This window comes from Chlorocebus sabaeus, chromosome 9 (assembly GCF_047675955.1).
Source record: "Chlorocebus sabaeus isolate Y175 chromosome 9, mChlSab1.0.hap1, whole genome shotgun sequence".
NCBI lineage: Eukaryota > Metazoa > Chordata > Mammalia > Primates > Cercopithecidae > Chlorocebus > Chlorocebus sabaeus.
Window position 1 is genome coordinate 120,986,303 of NC_132912.1, and position 20,654 is coordinate 121,006,956.

Genomic DNA, 20,654 nt, shown 5'->3' on the forward strand with positions numbered 1-20,654 from the left:
TATAGAAAAAAGAAAAAAGACTCAAAATTCTTTAGGGCTGAGGGGGGATGTGCTGAGCAAACAGTAAGAAAGCATTTTACCAAGGGTTAAGAAAAGTTTGAGGGATGTGACCTTAGAATACACAGTTGCCCTCAGAGTTCAAATGAGTTAAAGATGCAAATGGAAAAGAAAGCTAGCATTTTAATCATACCTGAAACAAATCTCTCTGATCTAGGTAGAATCTAAGGTTCAGTATCAATCATGGATTATTTCTAGCAAGAGTTTTAGACCAGAATGATTTAAATGACAGAATGAGAGGGAAGAAAATGGACAAAAAGGAAAACCTTAGATGAAATATTTTAATACTGAACTTATTAATGATCATAAAAAGAATACACATTCATTTTAGAAAATTTGAAAACACAGAAAATGTGTAACCCATTTGACTCACCTCTCGAGTAGCTAGCTGGTTGCTAAGTTCCTCAGCCTTCTCAATATTCCACTCCTCCACAGCCTGGTCTATCCTCTTTTCAAGGCCTGACTAGAAAGAAAAGAAACCTAAAATTAGGGGCAGGAAGAAAAGCGAACATTTGCTAGCCAAGACCATGTCACAGGATTATACTGAATGTGTTACACATGTAGACCATTTAATTCTCACAGTAACACCAGAAGGTAGCTGCTACCATTCCCATTGGTACTGGCTGAAACAGTAAATGGCTTACCTGAGGTCATATAACTTCTTGAACTAATAAAAATAAGATGCAAATCCAGATTTTTGTGAATCAAAGCCTATGCTTTCCCTTAACAACAACAATAATGTTGATGACAACAACAGCTAAAAATTATGGAGTGTTTATTACGTGGCAGATTCTGGGCTTAGTACTGTAAGAAGGCTCATTTAATTCTTATAATAACACCATGAATAATAATTCTATCCTGTTTTAAAGGTGAGGAAACAGAGCCTGAGACTCCTGAACTTGGCCAAAGCCACAGTCTGTAAGCAGTAAAGCCATCACATGAATTCAGGTTTGCTCAGAGCCTGCATTCTCAACCACAAGTTTCTTCTGTCTCTTTTCTTACTGCCCATTCCTATAGCTCAAGACTTTCAATCAATAGCCTCCATAGTCTTTGACTATGACCATTAGGCTGAATATTAAACAGCAGAGGAAAATTACACATAAGATTGATTTTATTTTCTTATGTATATGTTTTTATTTACTAAAGATACTTCAGGAAATTATAATTAATATTTTCATGCGATTACCAAACAGACTAGGGTAGAATGCATCACACATTTATAAAAAGATGCTTAGACTTAAATAACTGCAGTTCTAGCTTGTGAAAATAGTTACTACAGATAATAAAAACTTTAAAATATGGTCTAATATATGCTTCTTAGAAGCAAATTTTATCCAACAATGTCTTATCTAGTCTCTTAACTTCCACATTCACTGTTAATACTCTACCTCTTACAGACTTTTCCTTATTTAATAACAGAAGTCCTAAGAATGTCTCTTCCATCAGCATATTGCTTGATTATGCCAGTCAACTGAGAGAATTCTGTTCCTGTGTAGCCTTTGTTGAGATGAGATGTAAAAAATAACAACATAATTTGCCTAAACAGATTACAGAAACAAAGACCAGTAAGGTTGTCACTGATGTCTGTTGCTAAGAGAAGACGATTCCTTCTCACAGACCCCACCTAAGTATTTAATACCTGCAAGGGCAACAGACTTTTCTGCTTGCTTTCCTGTTTAGCTGGAGACCATTCAACAGTGCCTCATAGTCTGTGACCTGAGGCCATAAGGATCTAATGCTCACCTCCCATTCTTGTCCTATGATCATCTACCAGTCTCCAGAAACATCTCTTTCTTCCATTTCTACAGAACTCCTCTCCTAATGGTCCAAACACCACCCTGGGACCTCTAACTTGATGCACTTCAGAAATCTATGCTCTAGGCCAGTGCCGCTTCAGTCACGGCCTGTGGGCCAGGTCTGGTCTGTACACAGTGCCTACCCATGAACCGTTTATTTTGGTCCATGTAAAGATGAGGAGCTTGTGCCAGAATACAAATCAGCTTCATGACTAAACACAGTTTTGTAGTGGCCGGGAGTGCTGATACACACCTTTAGTCCCAGAGCTACTAGGGATACTGACAGAAGAGGACTGTTTGAGCCCAGGAGTTTGAGGCTGCAGTGGGCTATAATCACACCACTGCAGTTTAACCTGGGTGACAGAGCAAGACCCTGTCTCTTAAAAACAACAACAAAACAGTTTGTCTAGACGGCTTTTGCTGGGGGTGGTGGGGGACTAGAATTTCTGCATGAGGAAAGTAGTACACTGAGTTACATTCAGGCACACATTCCTTATCTCTTTGTATATCAGTGCACTTGGAGTAAGATTGCTGTATGTCATGTCATAGACACTGCCCGAAAGTTCCACCTCCAAAACTTCATAATCTAGAATTCTACTCCCTGAATACAATTCTTCCACTCACCCTAAGTCTTTTTACCTAATGCATCTGCTTTGCCTTTACTGGAACCTCATTCCCTGGCACAGTCCTTCAGTCCCTTCTTAGATCCTCCTCTTCTTCCTCTCTAACTTGCAACCCACAATTACCATTATCAACTAAACTCTAAGCCAGTGGTTCTCAAAGTTTAAGTGCTGAACTAGCAGTATCAACATTACCTGGAAACTTCTTGGAAATGCAAATGCAAATTCTATGAAAAACTCTGGACTAGGGGCCCAGCAGTCCATATGATTCTGATGCATGCTAAAATATATGTCAACTGTGTCTTTTTTTTTGGGTGACAGAGTCTCATTCTGTCCCTAGGCTGGAGCGCAGTGGCGCAATCTCAGCTCACTGCACCCTCCGCCTCCTGGGTTCAAGTGATTCCCCTGCCTCAGCCTCCCAAGTAGTTGGGACTACAGGTGTATGCCACTACACCCAGCTAATTTTTTGTATTTTAGTAGAGACGGGGTTTCACCATGCTAGCCAGGATGGTCTCAATCTCCTGACCCCATGATATGCCTGCCTCAGCCTCTCAAAGTGCTGGGATTATAGGCATGAGCCACCACAGTCGGCCATGTCCTCCTTTTCAAAACTACCCACTATCTCCTCTGGTTGTCCCTTAATCACAGTGTTCCTCAAGTTTCTGACTAGCATATTTTTCGTCTTACTTTTCACCCTCCCCAGTAATCTACTCTGCCCTGAAGCTTCAATTACTTTTTATGAGCTGGTTGTGCTCTCTAAATAATTAAAAACACCTGACTTACCCCGTACCAATACCTACATCTCCAGCTACTTGCTAATCATCTTCACACTGAAGGCCTGAAAAGGCAAGGTCTTCAATTTCATGATGTCTGTAACAAGCCCAATACTTGCTGTCCCACTTCTCCTCCTCCGTAGTCACCTTTGATAGAATCCTCAGTTATCTTCAATGCTTCCAACCCCTTGCTCCTATCTGAACTCTATTTTGGCAAAGGTCTCTCTCATTTCTTCGTTCTGTGCTTCTTCAGGGGCATGCAATCCCTTATCTGGAATATTATAACAATCTCTAAACTAGTCTTCTCTTTCTGAAACAGGTATCATTACCCAGCTTAAAACATTACTTCATATTCCCTTTGAATAACACCCCACTCCCTTCACAAAGGGGTCCCCAAATGCTTTCTCAGCCCCATCTTCAGCAATGCTATGCTTTTTAATCTCTGGCCACATTTACCATTTTCTTAATGTTCCCTGTGCCTCTGATGTGCTTCTCTTGGAAAAATATTAATCATTCCTTTAGGTTCACATCGAATGTTACCTTCCCTATCTATGTAGCGCTCCTCAGCCCTACATTCCTATGACCCCATCACCCTCCCCAAACCCCACACAAGGCTCTCCAAACTGTACTGTTGCTGTACCTTGTGTCCCTTCAGCATTTAACTTGTCTGACACACTACAGCGAGTTGTGTATTCTCCCCTCTTGGGTCCTATACTCAGTGGGAGCAGGCTGTGTCACCGGCTTGGTGTGTCCCAGAACCCAGCCCAGTTCCTTCTACATAGAAGACATTAATTCAGTCTGTGCTACTGAGCTGATGTTCACACTGCGGTCATCCATGTTTGCATTCATACTAAAAGGATCCCACTCAAACTGGGAACATTTATTACAACCAACTACTCTGAGAAGCTTCCAAGAGAATTCACAACAGTAATATTGAAGTAATAATGCCCCTATGGTTAAAAAAAGGTACATGTATTGTACTCATTTATATATGCATCTATCCTGGTACTAGAATATATACATTCCTCAAGGGCATGGGGAGTATCTTCTCCATCCTGGGCTCACAGAGCTTAAAATAGTACCTGCACCTAGAACTTTACTATTTAATTTATATTGAAAATAGTTATTTTATTTAAAAAATGTAAATACAACAGTCTCACTTTCCTGTGCAGAATATTAGGCATCGCCTCAAATGTCACTGACACATATTTGTATGTGTCAAAATGTATTTGTACAAAACATTAATATCAAACTACAAGTTTCCTTGCACTACAAATTCTTGCATAGCCTGACCTCAACTCAGAACTTATCCAATCTCATGCAAGGAAGCAATCAACCTAGACCTGCTCCAACCTTTCATCTCAGCAACCTGCTCACTAACAGCTTCCATTCTTAAGCCCTTCCATTGCCCCAGCCATTCAGAGCAGAATCTAAAGGTAATAGCATATTACAGTAGAAAGAGCACAGGACTAGAAGACAGGAGATATGGTCAAAGCTCTGGGTAAATGACATACTTGACTCATAAGCCTCTGTTTCCTCAAAGGTAATGAAAAGACTGGCTTGAATGAGTAACCCTTCTATAAATAAAAATTCTAGATTTCTATCACATTTTCAACTTTGTTCTTAGCCCTTTTATCTCTCTTTCTGGCAATTTATTTAAATAAAATGTAATAGCTTCTTTTAGTTCTGAAAAACTCCTGGTTCCATGTACAAACTTTGTTTCCATAAGAACATATTAATATTCCAAATACACTCAAAACACTTAGTAAAACATTCCCGTCTCCTTAAAGACTGTAAGTTCATAGCAGCTCACAAAGAGCACAGCTGGCAGGGTCAGACCTAGGTTCAGACTAGCTCCTATACTTATGAATTAAGCAACCCTGAGTGAGTTTCTAAACCTCTGTGGGTTGCAGTTATCTCACATGCAATAAAATGAGAATAAAACCACATTCGCTGCAAGATTATGATGAGTCAAAGAACATATATATAAAATACCTAGCCACATTTTTAGAATATAGCAGTCATTCAATAAATAATAAGCGGCTCCTATTATTAAACCTAAATATCAGGATACCATTATCACACAAGAGAAGGCTTATCTCTATAAGGCTACAGACTGTATCATACTTCAAGCTCAGACCCAAGTACAAGACTCAAGCATTCAACTTTGTCAGTAAATAGTCTCATGAACTAGAGTCTGAGTATTAAGGCTTTTTGAAAAGTTTTAAGCTAGACTCAAGAATAGCCTTTATTTGACTTATCTAGGATGTCTTCCACACTACAGGAGTGGCAGGAGGCACAGAGGAGCTATTGATAGCCTGCAGCGCCTTGGTGTGCTTCTAAGTTGCCTTTTGGTTAGAATCAAAACATAATTTACGATATATCTCAACACAAACCTAGGAATGGCAATTTGGCCACAGGTGAAAAATTTATCTAAACGAAGTATCTAACCCACAAGGCAACAATTGCCAATTAATAAAGTTTTACCATAAATGTCAAGAAGATAGGACTACAAATATCTAAGAAATGTGTGGGTACTTGGTTTAACGTTGTGGGCTAACATCTATATGTGCATACGTAGAATAACTTTTTATATATGGTTAAAGCTTTTAAAGTCAAACTATACTACAATATATTTATATGAAAATTCTGCTACTAAATATTTATTCGGTTAATATATTCAATTTTTAAAGCTTAACACAAATGAATTATCCATTGAAGTTTGCATTACTGAACCTAAATATCTAAGAAAAAATAAGGCAATCTCTTCATAAAGAAGGGCAGTGGGGGAGAGGGGAAGAGGTACTTTCATACGTAAATGTAAATCATGTATTTATTTATAATTTTGTTAACTTTACATATATATATAATCATACCTACTTAAAATCACTTGAGTCAGCTGGGTGCGATGGCTCATGACTGTAATCCCAGCACTTTGGGAGGCCAAGGCAGGCGGATCACAAGGTCACGAGTTCAAGACCAGCGTGGCCAATATGGCGAATCCCCATCTCTACTAAAAATACAAAAATTAGCTGGGTGTGGTGGCGTACACCTGTAGTCCCAGCTACAGGAGGCTGAGGTAGGAGAATCATTTAAACCCGCAAAGTGAAGGATGCAGTGAGCTGAGATCGCACCACTGCATTCCAGCCCAGGCAACAGAACAAGACTCTGTCTCAAAAAAAAAAAAAAAAGAAAAGAAAAAAAAAAATCATATGAGTCAGGTAAATAAAAACTCCATTCAGAAAAAGCTAGATTTGGGACCAAATGACTTGGGTTTAAAGTCTCATTTCACTTCTCACCTGGTTTGTTTTCTTAGGCAAATTATGCTGAGCTTCGGTTTCTTTATTCGTATGAGAATAACACTGGACCTATCAACCCACCCCACAGGAATCACATAGGAACCAAGAGGCAATGGTTTGTAACTGATACCAGGAGATCTTCATGGTACCACCTCAACACTCCCCATACCTCTCTCACCACACCCCTAAACCTCCCTCTCCTATACCTCCTCCCTCCACCCACTCAAGGAAGCCAGATTTTTAACTGATCTATGTATTGGAGAACCATGTTAAGAGTCTGTTTGGAAAAAGCACTCTGCTTAAAAAAAAAAAAAAAAAAAAACAAGTTCGAAAAAGCTACACTATACAATAGCCGTTTCCTCTCATAAAAAACTTGAAAAATTCATCAAAGACATTGTACAATTACTCTAACATTTAATAAAGTACCTCTGGATTTTCATGCCAAAAAGTATCCATTAGGTATACATAAAATTACTTCAATAATGACTGCTGACTAATCAAACTGATTCAACTAAAGAATACTTGAGACATTTATAGTGAAATTAATGAGTGAAATTTATTCTAAAGAAATTCCCACAGATTCAAAATAATTATGCTATGATTACAGAATTACTAGTAAGTCCCAGAACTGCTGCCAGAAACACAATTATAGCTGTATTTAATACAAAGAACACTTTAAAACAGCTTTGGATATTAGGAAGATTATGTTTAAAAAATACAAGCCTCTGCATTGTCTGAGGGGCAGGTGACAGCAGTGCTGTAAACAGACATTCTTGGTTGAGCAACAGTTTCAGCTTGGCAGTGTTCCAAAAAAGAAAAAAGGGGAGAAAAAAAGACTGCACGATAGACACAGATTAAGAAGTTTGTTTTGTTTTACCATTCTAGAGGGTTGAGTAAATACAAAATAAAAAGGTTCTCTCAGATATGGTAACAGATCAGCCCTCTGCTCCAGAGAAATAAAATAGTGGATGGAAATTCATGCTAGTTTTGTTCTAACTGCATCACAGATTTTCATGATCATCTCTAGATTTCATGAGCAGTCGCTACTATGTGCTGGATTTACATTTATTTAATTTTTATCTCAGCATCTCCAATGTGGACATTCTTTAAAGTTTATTTACTCTGTTGGATTTGCAGTAGAAACTTTAGCAGGACAGCCAAAGGAGTGCCATTGAAACCAACGATCCCAAACCAAAGAATGAGTGGGAAGCTGCTGGCATGCAATTATACTGAACCACCAAAAGAATATGAAAGAATCTGGCTTCACTAAATCCTTCCTTTCCTCTTATGCTTGGGTTTATTTGTGGAATATTAAATGCGGGAAAAATCCTAGACAGATAGAAGCCTAGCTAGCTCAGGCTCCTTGTTTAGAAAACCACCATAACTTCCTTAGCTAGATGTAATTTATGTGGACGAGTATCTACTGTTAAGATGAATATCATCATAAGGATGAATATCTAAGGTTAAGAAAACCCAAATGTATAAAACAGATCAATGGGCAATTACAAAAGGACTTATGGCAGTCTCCCTTACACAGAGACCTCATTTTTGAAATAGTGTTTGGGTTATAATTTCCTTCTAGAACACATTTAATGCATAATGTGAAATAGAACATTGGTTCCTAAAATTGAGTTGTTTAATTTTGTGCAAAGAATCCTAGTAACCTGTATTAAAGCAACTCCATACAAATTCCAAATCCTAGACAATGAGTAAGAGTAAGCCTGGCATCTAGCCAGTATCAAGGTACAATTTACATGTAGGATAATAAAATTTTAAATAGACTGTAAAAAAAAAATCATGTCTAAGTTTCTACTTTTTAGAGTAGCTAGGAAGTTCATTTCATGGCTTTAACGTCACTAAGAAGCAATTTAGACATTCTAATGTCAACATAGTTATGAGAAAACATAACAAACATGGTAAACAAGTGAAACTCAAAAACCATCTAATTCACAAGTAAAATGTAAAAAAATATTTCCTAATAGAACCAATATTTGACCATTCCTTCCCTCAAAAGAACAATTCATCCAGCAGCTGGAAGTCTATGGCAGGTCTGCCAGAGGTAACACCCAGACCCGGGCTGCCAGCATGGTCCTCCTCCCTAATGCCTTAGAACACATTTGGTCCAGTCAAGAGCATCTCCCGTCATACAGCCACTGCTCGGCCCACCAGCATCACAAGAGAATGGCAATTACACTTGCAAACAGTTATGACCCCTTCTGCATTGAGCCTAGGAAACTGAGACTGCTGTCATGAAACCTAGTTTTTAGTTTCAACTGTACCAGTGATTTTTCTTTGCAAGAAATTTAGCATTTCTGCACCTGCTTGAACATTTGTAAAAATGAGATTGCTCAGGAGCAATAATTAGTTGAGGCAGAAAGAGATTCTGGTTCCAATTCCCCAATGTTCCCGGGGCTGTTTTTGGATGATAAGAAACTTTTGCAAAGTTGGAATCAAAAAATTCACAGCAAAATCCTGTTTTGACAGTTCCTTAATGTGTGCACCCTCAATGACACAGTACCATGCAATGATGGATTTAAAATCAGAGGTACTTTGGAAGAAATACAGATGGATCAGAAAGTGACAAAGGTCTCTAGGTACACACAATAGTCTACAGCAATGATCCATGAGAGAGGCATCTGTCTATTACACACACGATACAATATACTTGGGCTTCAACTAGCCCCCTGTACCTCCAGCTCTAGCACTCAGCACTTGATTTTCATGCTCCAACATTTCCCTGTGTGAATAAGTGAGTTACTCATTCACACAAGCCTCTACTAAGTATTAGTATGTCTAGAGACTGACAACTACAAGTGTGCATCTAAAGGTCAGGCTCTCCTCTGAGCCCCTACCTCATTATACTAACCATCTACTCTGCTCCTGCTTTCCAATAACACTCAAGTCCCAAACTGAACTTTGGCTAGGTCCCACTCTCAATTCTTTCCCCTCCCCAAATTTCTCTTTGTAACATCACTATTCACACCACTGCTTAAGCCAAAGCTTTGAATAGTCCTCTTTCCTTCCACACGCCTCAAACCCTCCCTATCACCTCGCAAGCAATCCAGAGGCAAGTATCATCAATTTTACTTCTACAATATACCTCAAATCCATCCACTTTTTTCCTTCTTCAGCAGAACCATTCTGGCTCAATCCATCATCATTTTATGCCTAGAAGTCTCTTCTGTTCTCATCTGTTTTTGCTGCCTCACAATCAGTTTACCAGGTAACAGTCATACGAATCTTTTTAACATAGGTCATGTCATTCCCTTGACTTAAAAGCCTTTATGACTGTCAACTGCATTGTGAATAAAACCCATTTCTTTACTAAGCCCTTTGAAGTCCTACACAATTTGGTCAGTGACTGCCTGCCTCTATAATCATATAGTGGGCTACCCTGCTCCTCACTGATCCCATTCCAGACAGGCTGGCCTTCCTACGATTACTGGAATGTCCCAGGACGACTCTTCTCTAGGATCTTTACCCATGCCTCTACGCTAGCATTCTTTATATAAACAGTTTTTTCCATCCTTCAGGTCTCAGTGACATGGCACCTTGTATGAAAGGATTTCCCTGACCATCCATGCTAAAGTACAGCCCCCATTTTAATGTTTTCACAACAGCCCATTCTTTCTGTTAGCAGTTTTTTAATAATTTGTAACTATTTACTTATCTAGCACCTTTTTTGGTGCGTAGTAGGCATCTTAACTTTTTAACTGAATGAATTAATGAGAACAAGTACTTTAGGCAAGGCTAATCACAAACATATCCTCCTAGCTGGTATAAGATGCAATAACAAAGATATTACCTTCTCAACTTTTTTTCTTTTAACAGGTGGGTCAAATCTATCATTGACTCCAAAATACTGAGTAAGCTCCTTCCATTGGGTTTCATTTGAGGACGGTTCACTAAAAGAAGATAGTAAGTTTTGTTTTATACAATATATACTGTCTTTACTTTCACTGTTTTTAATTGGTTACTACAATTACTAGTTCATATATGTTTGATTACGATCAGAAACAATTAGTTCAACAATTTCTACAATGGCCTACAATATATAACTATTTTAAATTCCACCTACCTATGAGATTCTTTTTCATTCTTCAATTTATCTGAAAAGAATTCACAAAGTGTCAATACCTAACTTCACTAATTTCAAAACCATATTTTAAAAAAATGGTTAAATTCAGTCACAATTTAGCATTAGCACGACTAACAACCTGAATTAAAACAAAACACCTTTTCTGGAGCGTTTTCTTTTTTTCCCTCTGAATCTTGAGGTTGTGCTTTTCTGTTCAGTATGTTTTTTATGCAATTCTTGAAATTTCTATGTAAAAGAAAAAATATTGAGAAGCAAATACACTTTCCAGAAAAACATGCATTTAAAAAATAATGAAGTAATAAAACAATTATATTTCAGCATGTATAAAGATACCAATTTAATGATGGTAGTCAGTTCTTGAGATGCTCTATTCTCTGAGACTCACAACCTGAGTTTTGATATTCACTTGTTTTGAAATAAGTCATTTCATAATTTGAGAGTGAAGCTCATGTAGGTAACAAAAAAGGTAAATAAAAGATAAAAAAAAGACAGAAACTCCTCATGTACCACACTAGGCAAACAGCTAATCCCACATAGTGGTTTTGGTTTTTTTTTCCCCCTTTGTCTTTCTATGAAAAACAAAACAAAATAAAAGCAAGTATCTAAATGGCCAATGCCTCAGAGAACAGTAAAAGCATTCTGAGTCCATCTCCCTCGCTGTTAAGTCCCAAGAACACATGCACATTCTGACCAGGGCAGAGACACAATGAGGGGTGTGTACACGCACAGGCTGTAGCAAGAGCATTTCAGAGAAAACCTACATTCCACATATCTACGGGAATTCCAGAAGGACACTCTTCATAGGCATTTACATTTGACTCTGTTTCAGTTTGTGGTTCATCTGTTGAGAAATCTATGATTTCTGTTTTTCTGATGCTCTCATCCTCTTTATCTTCCTGTAAGTTAAGTCCAGAGTTCTCCAACGTAGCTTCATCTTCAGAGTTTGACTCAGCATCACTTTCATTTAGGCCAGGAGGTAGCAGCCCACTCCACATCTTTTCTTCTATGAGGAAAAAGATTAATTTACACATGTAGAATAACCATAGAAATAATTTTAAGACCATTAGAAGACATTCCAGGTGCCTAATAGTTGTAACAATGGTTTGGGAACAGTCCATCTAAACTTTTTATTTTTTTCCATCTAAAATGGTATAGAATTAACCTATTATATTAAAATAACTAAAATCTTCACTTGTGTAAGTAAAAAAAAAAAAGTTTAGAAGTTTAAAAGCTGTTTAAACAAGTTTGTTACAACTCACACCTACAGGTAAAGAAAATAGAGCCTTAATTCTCTAATATATGAGTAGCTTTGTCTAAAAAAACATGAAATTCAGTAATGCACTGCTCAAGAATGTTAAAAACCTAACAACATACTTTGCAAGCAATTTAGGATTAAAATACCATATTTGAAGCTATACCAATTAGAGAATAAAACTGCATGTTTCACCTATATTTAATGGACCAAGCTTCCAGAGGGTGTATTGTCTAAGGAGCAGGAAAACAACTAAAGGAAAATTTTTAAGCTATGTAAGTAGCTGGAGGAAGGTATGGTAATAAAAAAGATATCCTACTTTTTAGTTTAATATTGATTGCTAAAATAATATTAAATGAAATATAATCCTAACAATTTAACAAAAATGTACAGCTTTTTAAAGTAACAATACTATATTTGGGAAACTAATGGTAAAGTTCAAGATAATATTTAGCATTAGCTATACAGTCCATTGGTAGAGAGAACCATTAAGTTTAATAAAACGTCTTAAAATAGCAAAATTGTTATCATTTGCTAAAAGTATAATACTCAAGTACACATTCACTATTGATCTCCATGGCACAGTCTATTTTAGCACATACATTGAGTCAAAACCAGCTCCTTCAAAAGATGCTTAAAATAAAGAAGCCAGTTGTACTGCTCATGATTTACTATCAACCTGAAGGAATAAAATAGAAGGACGGAAATCTGTTTTGCAGTTTTCTGTCCCATATTGTGATTAACCTAGTTAAAAAACAAACAAACGAAAAAAAAACCACCATTCTCTCTGAGACAAACACATCAGGGATTTTGCGATAACAGATTTATGTTATCTTTTCAAGAATTCCTTCTAGGTCTGAAGAATCAGATCTTACTTTTTGTGGCTTTGGTCCAGCCTTATCAGTTGCTAGCTCTCTGAAATATCCTCACCAAATATTCTGTTGGCTTTTTATGAGGAAGGACTCTGGCATCTAACTGCTCCAACTAGAATCTTGACTCTGCCACTACTAGTCGTATGAGGAAATCATTTAACATCTCTGACCCTCGATTTCTTTATCTGTAATGCAGGGATAATTATACTGCTTATAGGGTTATTCTGAGGATTAAATGAGATAAGCCCCTCAACATAGTGTTTAGGAGGTCCTAGGGGCTCAATAAATGTTAAGTTCTCCTTGCTATTATTATTTCTATGGCCATGTATTACATTTTTATCATTTCTATTATGAGTGACTGGGTTCATAAGATAGTTTTGAAGTTTCTAATAATTGTGGTGCACTCACTTAGCAATTGATGCCATCATTTGCTTCCTTGATAGTCACAATCTGAGGTGAAGTGTCTATAACAAATATTAATGTTTAGTTTTCTGAATGCAGCAATAAAATGAGGGCAAATTACCAGGAAGATAATGGTAACCTAAGCTCCAAGATTCCTCATTTGCACAGGTCCTTCCAAAGTACTGTACTTTCAGAATTTGTATTTCTTTTTTTAAAGGAAGAGACCCGAAATTATATGAGCTCCAGGCCCCATAAAACCCAGATCTATCCCTAAACCTGTCTGTGGATTTTTAAAGTTGGGACAGAAGTACTCTTGAGATACTCTGAGAGCACAAAAGACATCATGTAAAATATGATAATATTGAAAAATAGGTATCATGCTATTAACGAAAAAGATTTCTCCTGTTCTGAGAGCACGCGGAAGGAAGCAGTAATAAGTTCCAGTATGATTTGGCCACCGGCATATAATATACCTTTAGACTCATTATCATTTAAGGACTTAAAACAGTAACAAATTCCAGGTTTGGATTTCTTAGCATCACTGGAGTCTATGTTAGAAATAAGTGTTTCCCTTCCTGTCCATAAAATGTTTTACATGCCCATCTGTGTGCCACTCTTCAAGACTCTGGGGACAGAAGTATATAAAACAGGCAAAAATCCCTAGCCTCATGAAATGACATCTACACACATGGCAAGTTTCTGTTCAAGTTTTGAGCCAAGTATTCCCTGACCAGGACTTCAGATGTGACTGCTCATGAAATGCATATGCCTCCCCAGTGGGCAGTGACACAGGTCTCCCACCAAACCACTGTTTTAGCATCTCTGCAGGGTGATAGTCTATGCTCTGGGCACCCAAACATACCCCCCTCTGGGGAACAGTCTCAGTTGCCCTGAAGAAGGCAAGATTTTTGCTGCTGTTGTTGCTAATCAGCCTTCAAGTAGTTAGGCATTTTTTATGGCTTTTTAAATTTTCTCAAAATTATATATTTTTAGCTCCTGCTGATGTGGCATCTGCCTGGTATGGTAATTTCTTGAGTGTACCCAAAGGAAAAAAAAAATTAAATAGCTTGAAAAAAGTGGAATCCACCTCTAAATCCAGGCAAAATCCAAATCAGGTAGGTTGTGAACTCCACTCTTGAAAACCTTTAAAGTCATGTGCCATTTTCCCGTGACTCTCAAAACACCAAATACAAGGGAGACTGAGCAGTCACTGATAAACACGGATAACTGCTGCCACTCACTGTGCAGCCTGCAAAATGGAGTTGCCTGTGTAAGCAGCAGCCCAATTACAGATCAGCCAATATGGAGTGGCTGCTTAGTGACTTTTGCTTTGGACTCATGTTTGAAAATAGTCTTTCCATTCATAGCATATAGTTGTCATTCACAAAGTTTCCAACTGGCACCATGTTAGGCCTCCTGTTATTCCTCTTTTGGCTGCAGTGGAGGATGATTATCTGTGTCTCTTACTCATGTCTTTCAGAGTGTATTTCTTTATTTTAAGGCAGATAATCCCAAGTTACCCTTTAACTGTGAAAATTCACTCAGCCAGTCTCAAGAGACGTGGAATATCAGAGAAACAGAAACTTAAATCTTTTTACTATAGATTATAGCCAAGTCCATGTAACAGCCAACGTATTAATTCATAAGCTTTCGTTTTTTTTACCCTGCAACCCAAATAATTTTCAATTTAATCATTTTCGCCCCAAGGAAAATGTAAATGACTCAGAATCCTTTTTCTCTCTATGGTTTTGAATATCACCTTCTTCATTTTACACACCCTCCACCTCTAGAGTTAAGATTTATTCCATCCCACAATTATCCTCAAAGACCTTCTGTGTGTACTATGCAGAACACATCTTTAGTCCTGGGCTAACACAATTTGCCATGAACTGAAAATATTTATATACTGTCCTAGTCTGAATAACTAGGGTTTTTTTGTCTGTCTGTTTGCCCTTGAAAACCACCCATCGTCATTAGTTATCATACTTGGTCAGATAACAATGACTCAAAAACAGGGTACAGTTCAGTAGTTCCCAATCTAAGTATGAATATAGTAACAGGAGTCTCTAAGCTAATTTCAAAAAGCCCAAACTATTTTATTTTTCCCCTCAGTGAGACAGTACCATTCACCATTACAGGAAAAGACAAATTTAGTGAAGCACTATTCTTCACCACATGATAATCAGAGGTTCAATGGTAGTTATAGGCCTGATTTTTATCAGAAAAAAATTCATAAATAAGGTTTAGTAGACACAATCTTTCAAAATATAGCAGCCAGGGAGAAATCAAATTACAATAAAAACTGTTCTAGACTGTGCACTGATTACAGGGGAAAAGAGTTTTCAAAGTTGGAAGATGGTTTCTAGTCCTGAGCAACATAATTAAAAGTCACTGCATTTGTCTGGGCCTCCATTCTTAAGCTATAAAATAAAGGTTTGATCAAATGATCTTTGAGATGTCTTACAGCTCTAAAGTGTCTCTTTAAGATTTTGATATTATAAGTGCCCCAAATGCCCAGAGTCGTCTCACTCCTGGATGTATCACTCCATTCTCTACAGGACTGCAATCCTGATTAGAGCCCAGTATCCCAGTACATAAGGTTTCTCTCCTCTACCTAGCAACTCAGCCAAGAGAATGTTTTCAGAGAGATGCTGTACACTTCAGGACACTGAGAAGGGGAAGGAACCCTAGTTACAACAGGAAACACAAGAACCAGAAAGGGAAAACAAAGCAAGTCACTGCTACACATGGCATACAAACAGTGTGGCAGGCCTTGGTTTACCATTAATCTTCACAACAAACCTTCCACTAGGAATTACTATCTATATCTGCCCCTCCCCTGCCCGCTCCGCCCCCAATTTACAGATAGGATAACTGACTTGCCTAATGCATTCTGATCCACTTGTTTTACAAAAATAGCCCCATGGCTTTAGATTATGAACTTTTACAGGGCAGAGTTGTAAGCGGGGACAAGGATTTGAGACTGGGTCTGAGAACGATCTTAGCCTATAACTACAGACTTGTTAAATTTGGTTAAGAATTCTTTTTCTGTACTTTTTGAGTACAGAAAGCTATGTAAGACGCTATACTAAGTTACATACATCAAAGTCAAAGTCACAGTCAGAGGTTTGAGTAATAATGTCATATTTTCTGGACAACCAGGCAGCTGCTTATAACCAAAACTCAAAAGATATTATTTGAGCAGCTCGATGGGTAAATGTTTTCTGTCTCTATTCCAGAATTTAAATTCCATTTTCATCGTATAAGGCTTATTTCCCATATTTTGTATTTGATTAGAAGTAATCCCAGAAGTCTGAACTTCATCTGATCTAAAATTAATTTCGCTTATATACTAATTATAAGCCACCACATTTAACAATCTGAAGATTGTAATTTACATCATAATCAGTGTCGGTGACTTAAAAATGGTTACTATTTTCAAGCATGTTAACATCAACATTAACGTAAATATATTTACTTTCATGAAATGAATGTGCTCCTTTTCTCAAAAAAGGTACAGAAAGGACAACTGAATTACAGGCCTGAGAGCGAATTTAGGTTGACAATCGGCCAATCCAGAAAACCTACTTATTTAGCAAGATTTTGCATGTATGCAACTGTTTTAATTAAAGAGAGTGTTCGTTTACCTGGCCTGAAAAACATTTTCCCAGACCCAAGATCCTGCATGGAAAGACAATAAACCAAGTTAACAATTCAAGGCTCATTTTAAGTCGATTCCGCTGTGAGAATACTTACAAGGTCCAAGATTGCAAGAGGATGGGTCTAGTAAGGTACACCTGTTCCTGCTTGGCTGCACAACCGGGAATTCTGCAGGCCAAAATTCTTTCTGGCGGCAATGCCCCACTCCAATCCCCAAACAGGCAGAATCCCCTCTCGGGCACAGAACTAAGCGCTGCAGTTTCCGGCGAAGGATGTCTAGCCTGCTGGCAGTCCCATTAACTGGAGCTGTTTTCCGGGATACAGCAACTGTAAACATGAGCCTGTTTCCCCTATCGAAAGCCTCCTCAATCCCCTCTCACTTTGACTGGAGTGGGACGGAGAAACCCTCCCTCATAACAGGCTGGGGAGGCCGCTGCGACGCCCCTTCCGAGGAAGGCTGAGGGTGGCCCCGCCGTCGCTTCCGCAGCCCCAGGCCGGGGGCTTTTCTAGCCTGCTCCGGGAGGCTCGGCCAAGGAGCTATGAGGCCGCCCATACCGCCTCCCTCGGCTGCCGGCAAGGGGCCTTCCCAACTCATCATGCCGGAGCCCGAGCCGGCGGGTAACCAACCCTCCATAAGCCGTACTCACCTGTCAGGAAAGGGTCGCCCGGCAGCCATCTTAAGACTCCGTCAACATCGCGCCTTCTCATTGGCTCCTGCGTCTCAGCCAATGGGCTGGGGCCATTCTGGCCCTAGGGTCGCCTTGGCAACCGGCCTTGTGGGGCGTGCCTTTTTAGTCCGTCCGAAGGAGGTGGTTCCTTGCTTTTTTTTCCTCTCTTTTCTCTTGCCGTTTTTTCTTTCTTCCGAACATTTTTAAAGACTTTATTCTTCATTCTCTGCTGTCGACCAATGCGTCTGGGCGAGGAAAGGGCTGACATAGATAGACCTTGAACTAAGAGTTGATGCCACCAGGAGGGAGAATGTTGCAGTGCTTTCTTTCTAGGCCCTTCTGCAAACGTCTTCATTCATTTCATCCATTCCCCTCCCTCTCTTCCTTTTTTTATTTTTGTTTTGTTTTTTTTTTCTTTCTTCGCCTATTTATTGCACGTCTACTTTGTACCAGGCATCATGCCAATCTCTGGTTAGCAGAAAACGGGCAGACTCCTGCTCTCTTACCATCTGGTGATGGCGCTTACCATCTGGTGATGGCGCTGACTGGACCAAAAGTTTACCGAACTTCTTTTTTCTTTTTTGTGGCAGGCACTGTGTTATGCCCTGAAGGGGGTACTTGGGGAACACAGAAAATGAGGAAACAAGAAACAAAAAACAAAAACAAAAACGAGAAAACCACTGTGAAGAAGATAAAGTATCCTATGTGATAGGGATGGGAATAGTGCTATTTTAGAAATATTTGCATTTTCCGAAATCTGTTTTATAATAAGAATAACATTAAGTGTACCTATTTACTAAATTTGTGATGATTATATAAGAAAAGCCTGGGCGGCAGAACCAGACCCTGTTTTAAAAAAAGAAAGAAAGAAAGAAAGAAAATACAGTTGGCTTCTCTCATCTGTGGCTTCTCTTAGCCTGATTCCAGTTACCTGGAGTCAACCAAGGTCCAAACACATTAAGTAAAACATTCCAGAAATAAGCAATTCAGATGTTTAATTGCAATCCCATTCTGGGTATCCTGATGAAATATCCTGCAGTGTGAATCATCGCTTTGTGCAGTATATATGCATGCTCTTATGCCACCAGGTTCTTAGTCACTTAGTAGCCATCTTGGTTATCAGATTGAAAAACCATATATGGGGTTCGCCATTATTCCAGGATTCAGGCATCTACTGGGGGGTCTTGGAAGGTATTCTCTGTGGATAAGGGAAGCTACTGTACACATAAAGACTTTAGCATGTTACCTGGCCCACACTAATTTTCAATCTCAGCTGTTTTTTGCTGTTAACATTACCAATAATGTCTTCCTTCAAAGAAAGCTAAATGTGTATACAATTTTGCATTGCACTCAGTAATATATCTCAATTTCGCATCAACGGATGGTTAAGCCTATTACTTAACTATCCACTACACCGCCTCACTGCCAACATCTTCTAGAAGATGCACCAAGTTTAGAGAGCAGTTTTATATAACCCCAGCATCATAGTAAAACCTGAATCAACAAGTTAGGATCACTGAGGTCCATCTTCCTGTTCACATTCTCTGATTCTAAAGTAGAAGCAAGGTTGAATGAGTTAAGGATCTGTATAAAACTCTTTTGGCCGAATCTTTTCAGCTTCTCAATAGGATTTTCCTTGAATCCAAATATTTAAAAAGTTAAACAGTTAACAAAAAGGCGTGCCTAAGAGTGCTGTTGTAACTGCATCAGGCCTCTTAATTGCTCTTCATCTGCTCGAGCTGTCATAGCAAAATACTACAGACAAGGTAGCTGAGGCAACAGGAATTTATTTCTCACAATTCTAGATGCTGGGAAGTCCAAGATCAAGATGCCATCAAAGTAGGTTTTGTTGTGTTTGTTTTGTTTTGTTTTGTTTTGTTTGAGGCCTCTTCTCTTGCCTGGTAGGCAGCCACCCTCACCCTGTTATGCTCCCATCACCTTTTCTTTGTGTGCACTGTTCGGAGAGCTCTGGAGTGTCTCTTCTCTGTACTTAAAAGGACACTAATCCTGTTGGATCAGGGTTCTACCCTTCTGACCTTATTTAACCTTAATTACCGCCTTAGAGGCCACATCTCCAAACACAGCCACACTGTGGGTTATGGCTTTACGATAGGAATTGTAGGGGTGCACAAACATTCAGCTCACAACAATTGCTAATATCTGGAAATATAACCAGAATGGGAAAAGAGATAGTAGAGGGGGAAGAACTGAGGCATGGGGTAGGAAGGAATTAATGTTTGTATATTTAAGAATGATCTGGGGCCGGGCACGGTGGCTCACACCTGTAATCCCAGCACTTTGGGAGGCCGAGGCAGGTGGATCACTTGAGGTCAGGAGTTCATGACCGGCCCGGCCAACATGCTAAAACCCCATCTCTACTAAAAATACAAAAATGAGCTGAGCATGGTGGCACGTGCCTGTAATCCCAGCTACTCGGGAGGCTGAGGCATGAGAATCACTTGAACCCAGGAGGCAGAGGTTGCAGTGAGCTGAGATTGCGCCACTGCACTCCAGCCTGGGTGACAGGAGCGAAACTTCATCTCAAAAAAATACCAAAAACAAAAAGTAAAACTCAATTGTTTCTATATAGATCCCATCAAAGAATGCTCATTATTTAGTGCGTATATTAGTAAATGCAAGGGAGAGAGGTGGCATGTAATTATAACTACTGCAAAGATTTACAAACACCAGGTTTCATTGCAAAGGTTTTTGGAAAGTCCTATTTCAAAAATATCTAACATTTTAAAATTAAGTTTCTCAATGCTGATTTGAGAATTCTTAACTACCTAATTGTTTATCACGTTACTGGATGCCTATAATAAATGTAAATAATAGCTCAGACTTTTCTTCTTGTTCTGGTTGTAAGAACTTCAGTTTCTGAATATTATTGTTTTGTCAGTTTTCTAGGGAAAATGTCAGTCCTTTGATTTATGTTGATCAATAAATTTACCTTTCTTCCAGCAAATTCCTGCCCTGGAAGCCTGCCAAGCCATGAGTTTTGTGAATGAAATACTTGTGTTTGTGAGATTTCTATGAAATGTAGAATTGTTGGATACCTTTTACTAAATCACAGTGAAATATCTGATGCAGTTAGCGAATTGTGCTTGAATTGTGTTGCATCTGGCACTAATTTCAAGCATGTAGCTCTCATTTAAA

General features: G+C 38.7%; 1 protein-coding gene across 2 annotated transcripts in view; it reads right to left on the reverse strand.

Annotated features, from left to right (window-relative positions):
* The window catches only part of FAM204A (family with sequence similarity 204 member A), a 32,417-nt gene extending 14,837 nt beyond the window's left edge, over window positions 1-17,580 (reverse strand). The window contains exons 1-7 of one of the 2 annotated variants that reach the window (XM_007964233.3): window positions 17,478-17,532; window positions 16,927-17,136; window positions 11,406-11,647; window positions 10,782-10,869; window positions 10,624-10,654; window positions 10,351-10,450; window positions 431-520 (exon numbers count right to left, since the gene is read on the reverse strand). In XM_007964233.3, the coding sequence (XP_007962424.2) occupies window positions 431-520; window positions 10,351-10,450; window positions 10,624-10,654; window positions 10,782-10,869; window positions 11,406-11,639 (543 nt within the window). In that variant the 5' untranslated portion in view covers window positions 11,640-11,647; window positions 16,927-17,136; window positions 17,478-17,532. Of the gene's footprint in view, window positions 1-430; window positions 521-10,350; window positions 10,451-10,623; window positions 10,655-10,781; window positions 10,870-11,405; window positions 11,648-16,926; window positions 17,137-17,477 lie in introns of both variants that reach the window. The other variant, XM_007964232.3, reaches the window with a different exon arrangement.
* Window positions 17,581-20,654: the final 3,074 nt, after the last annotated feature.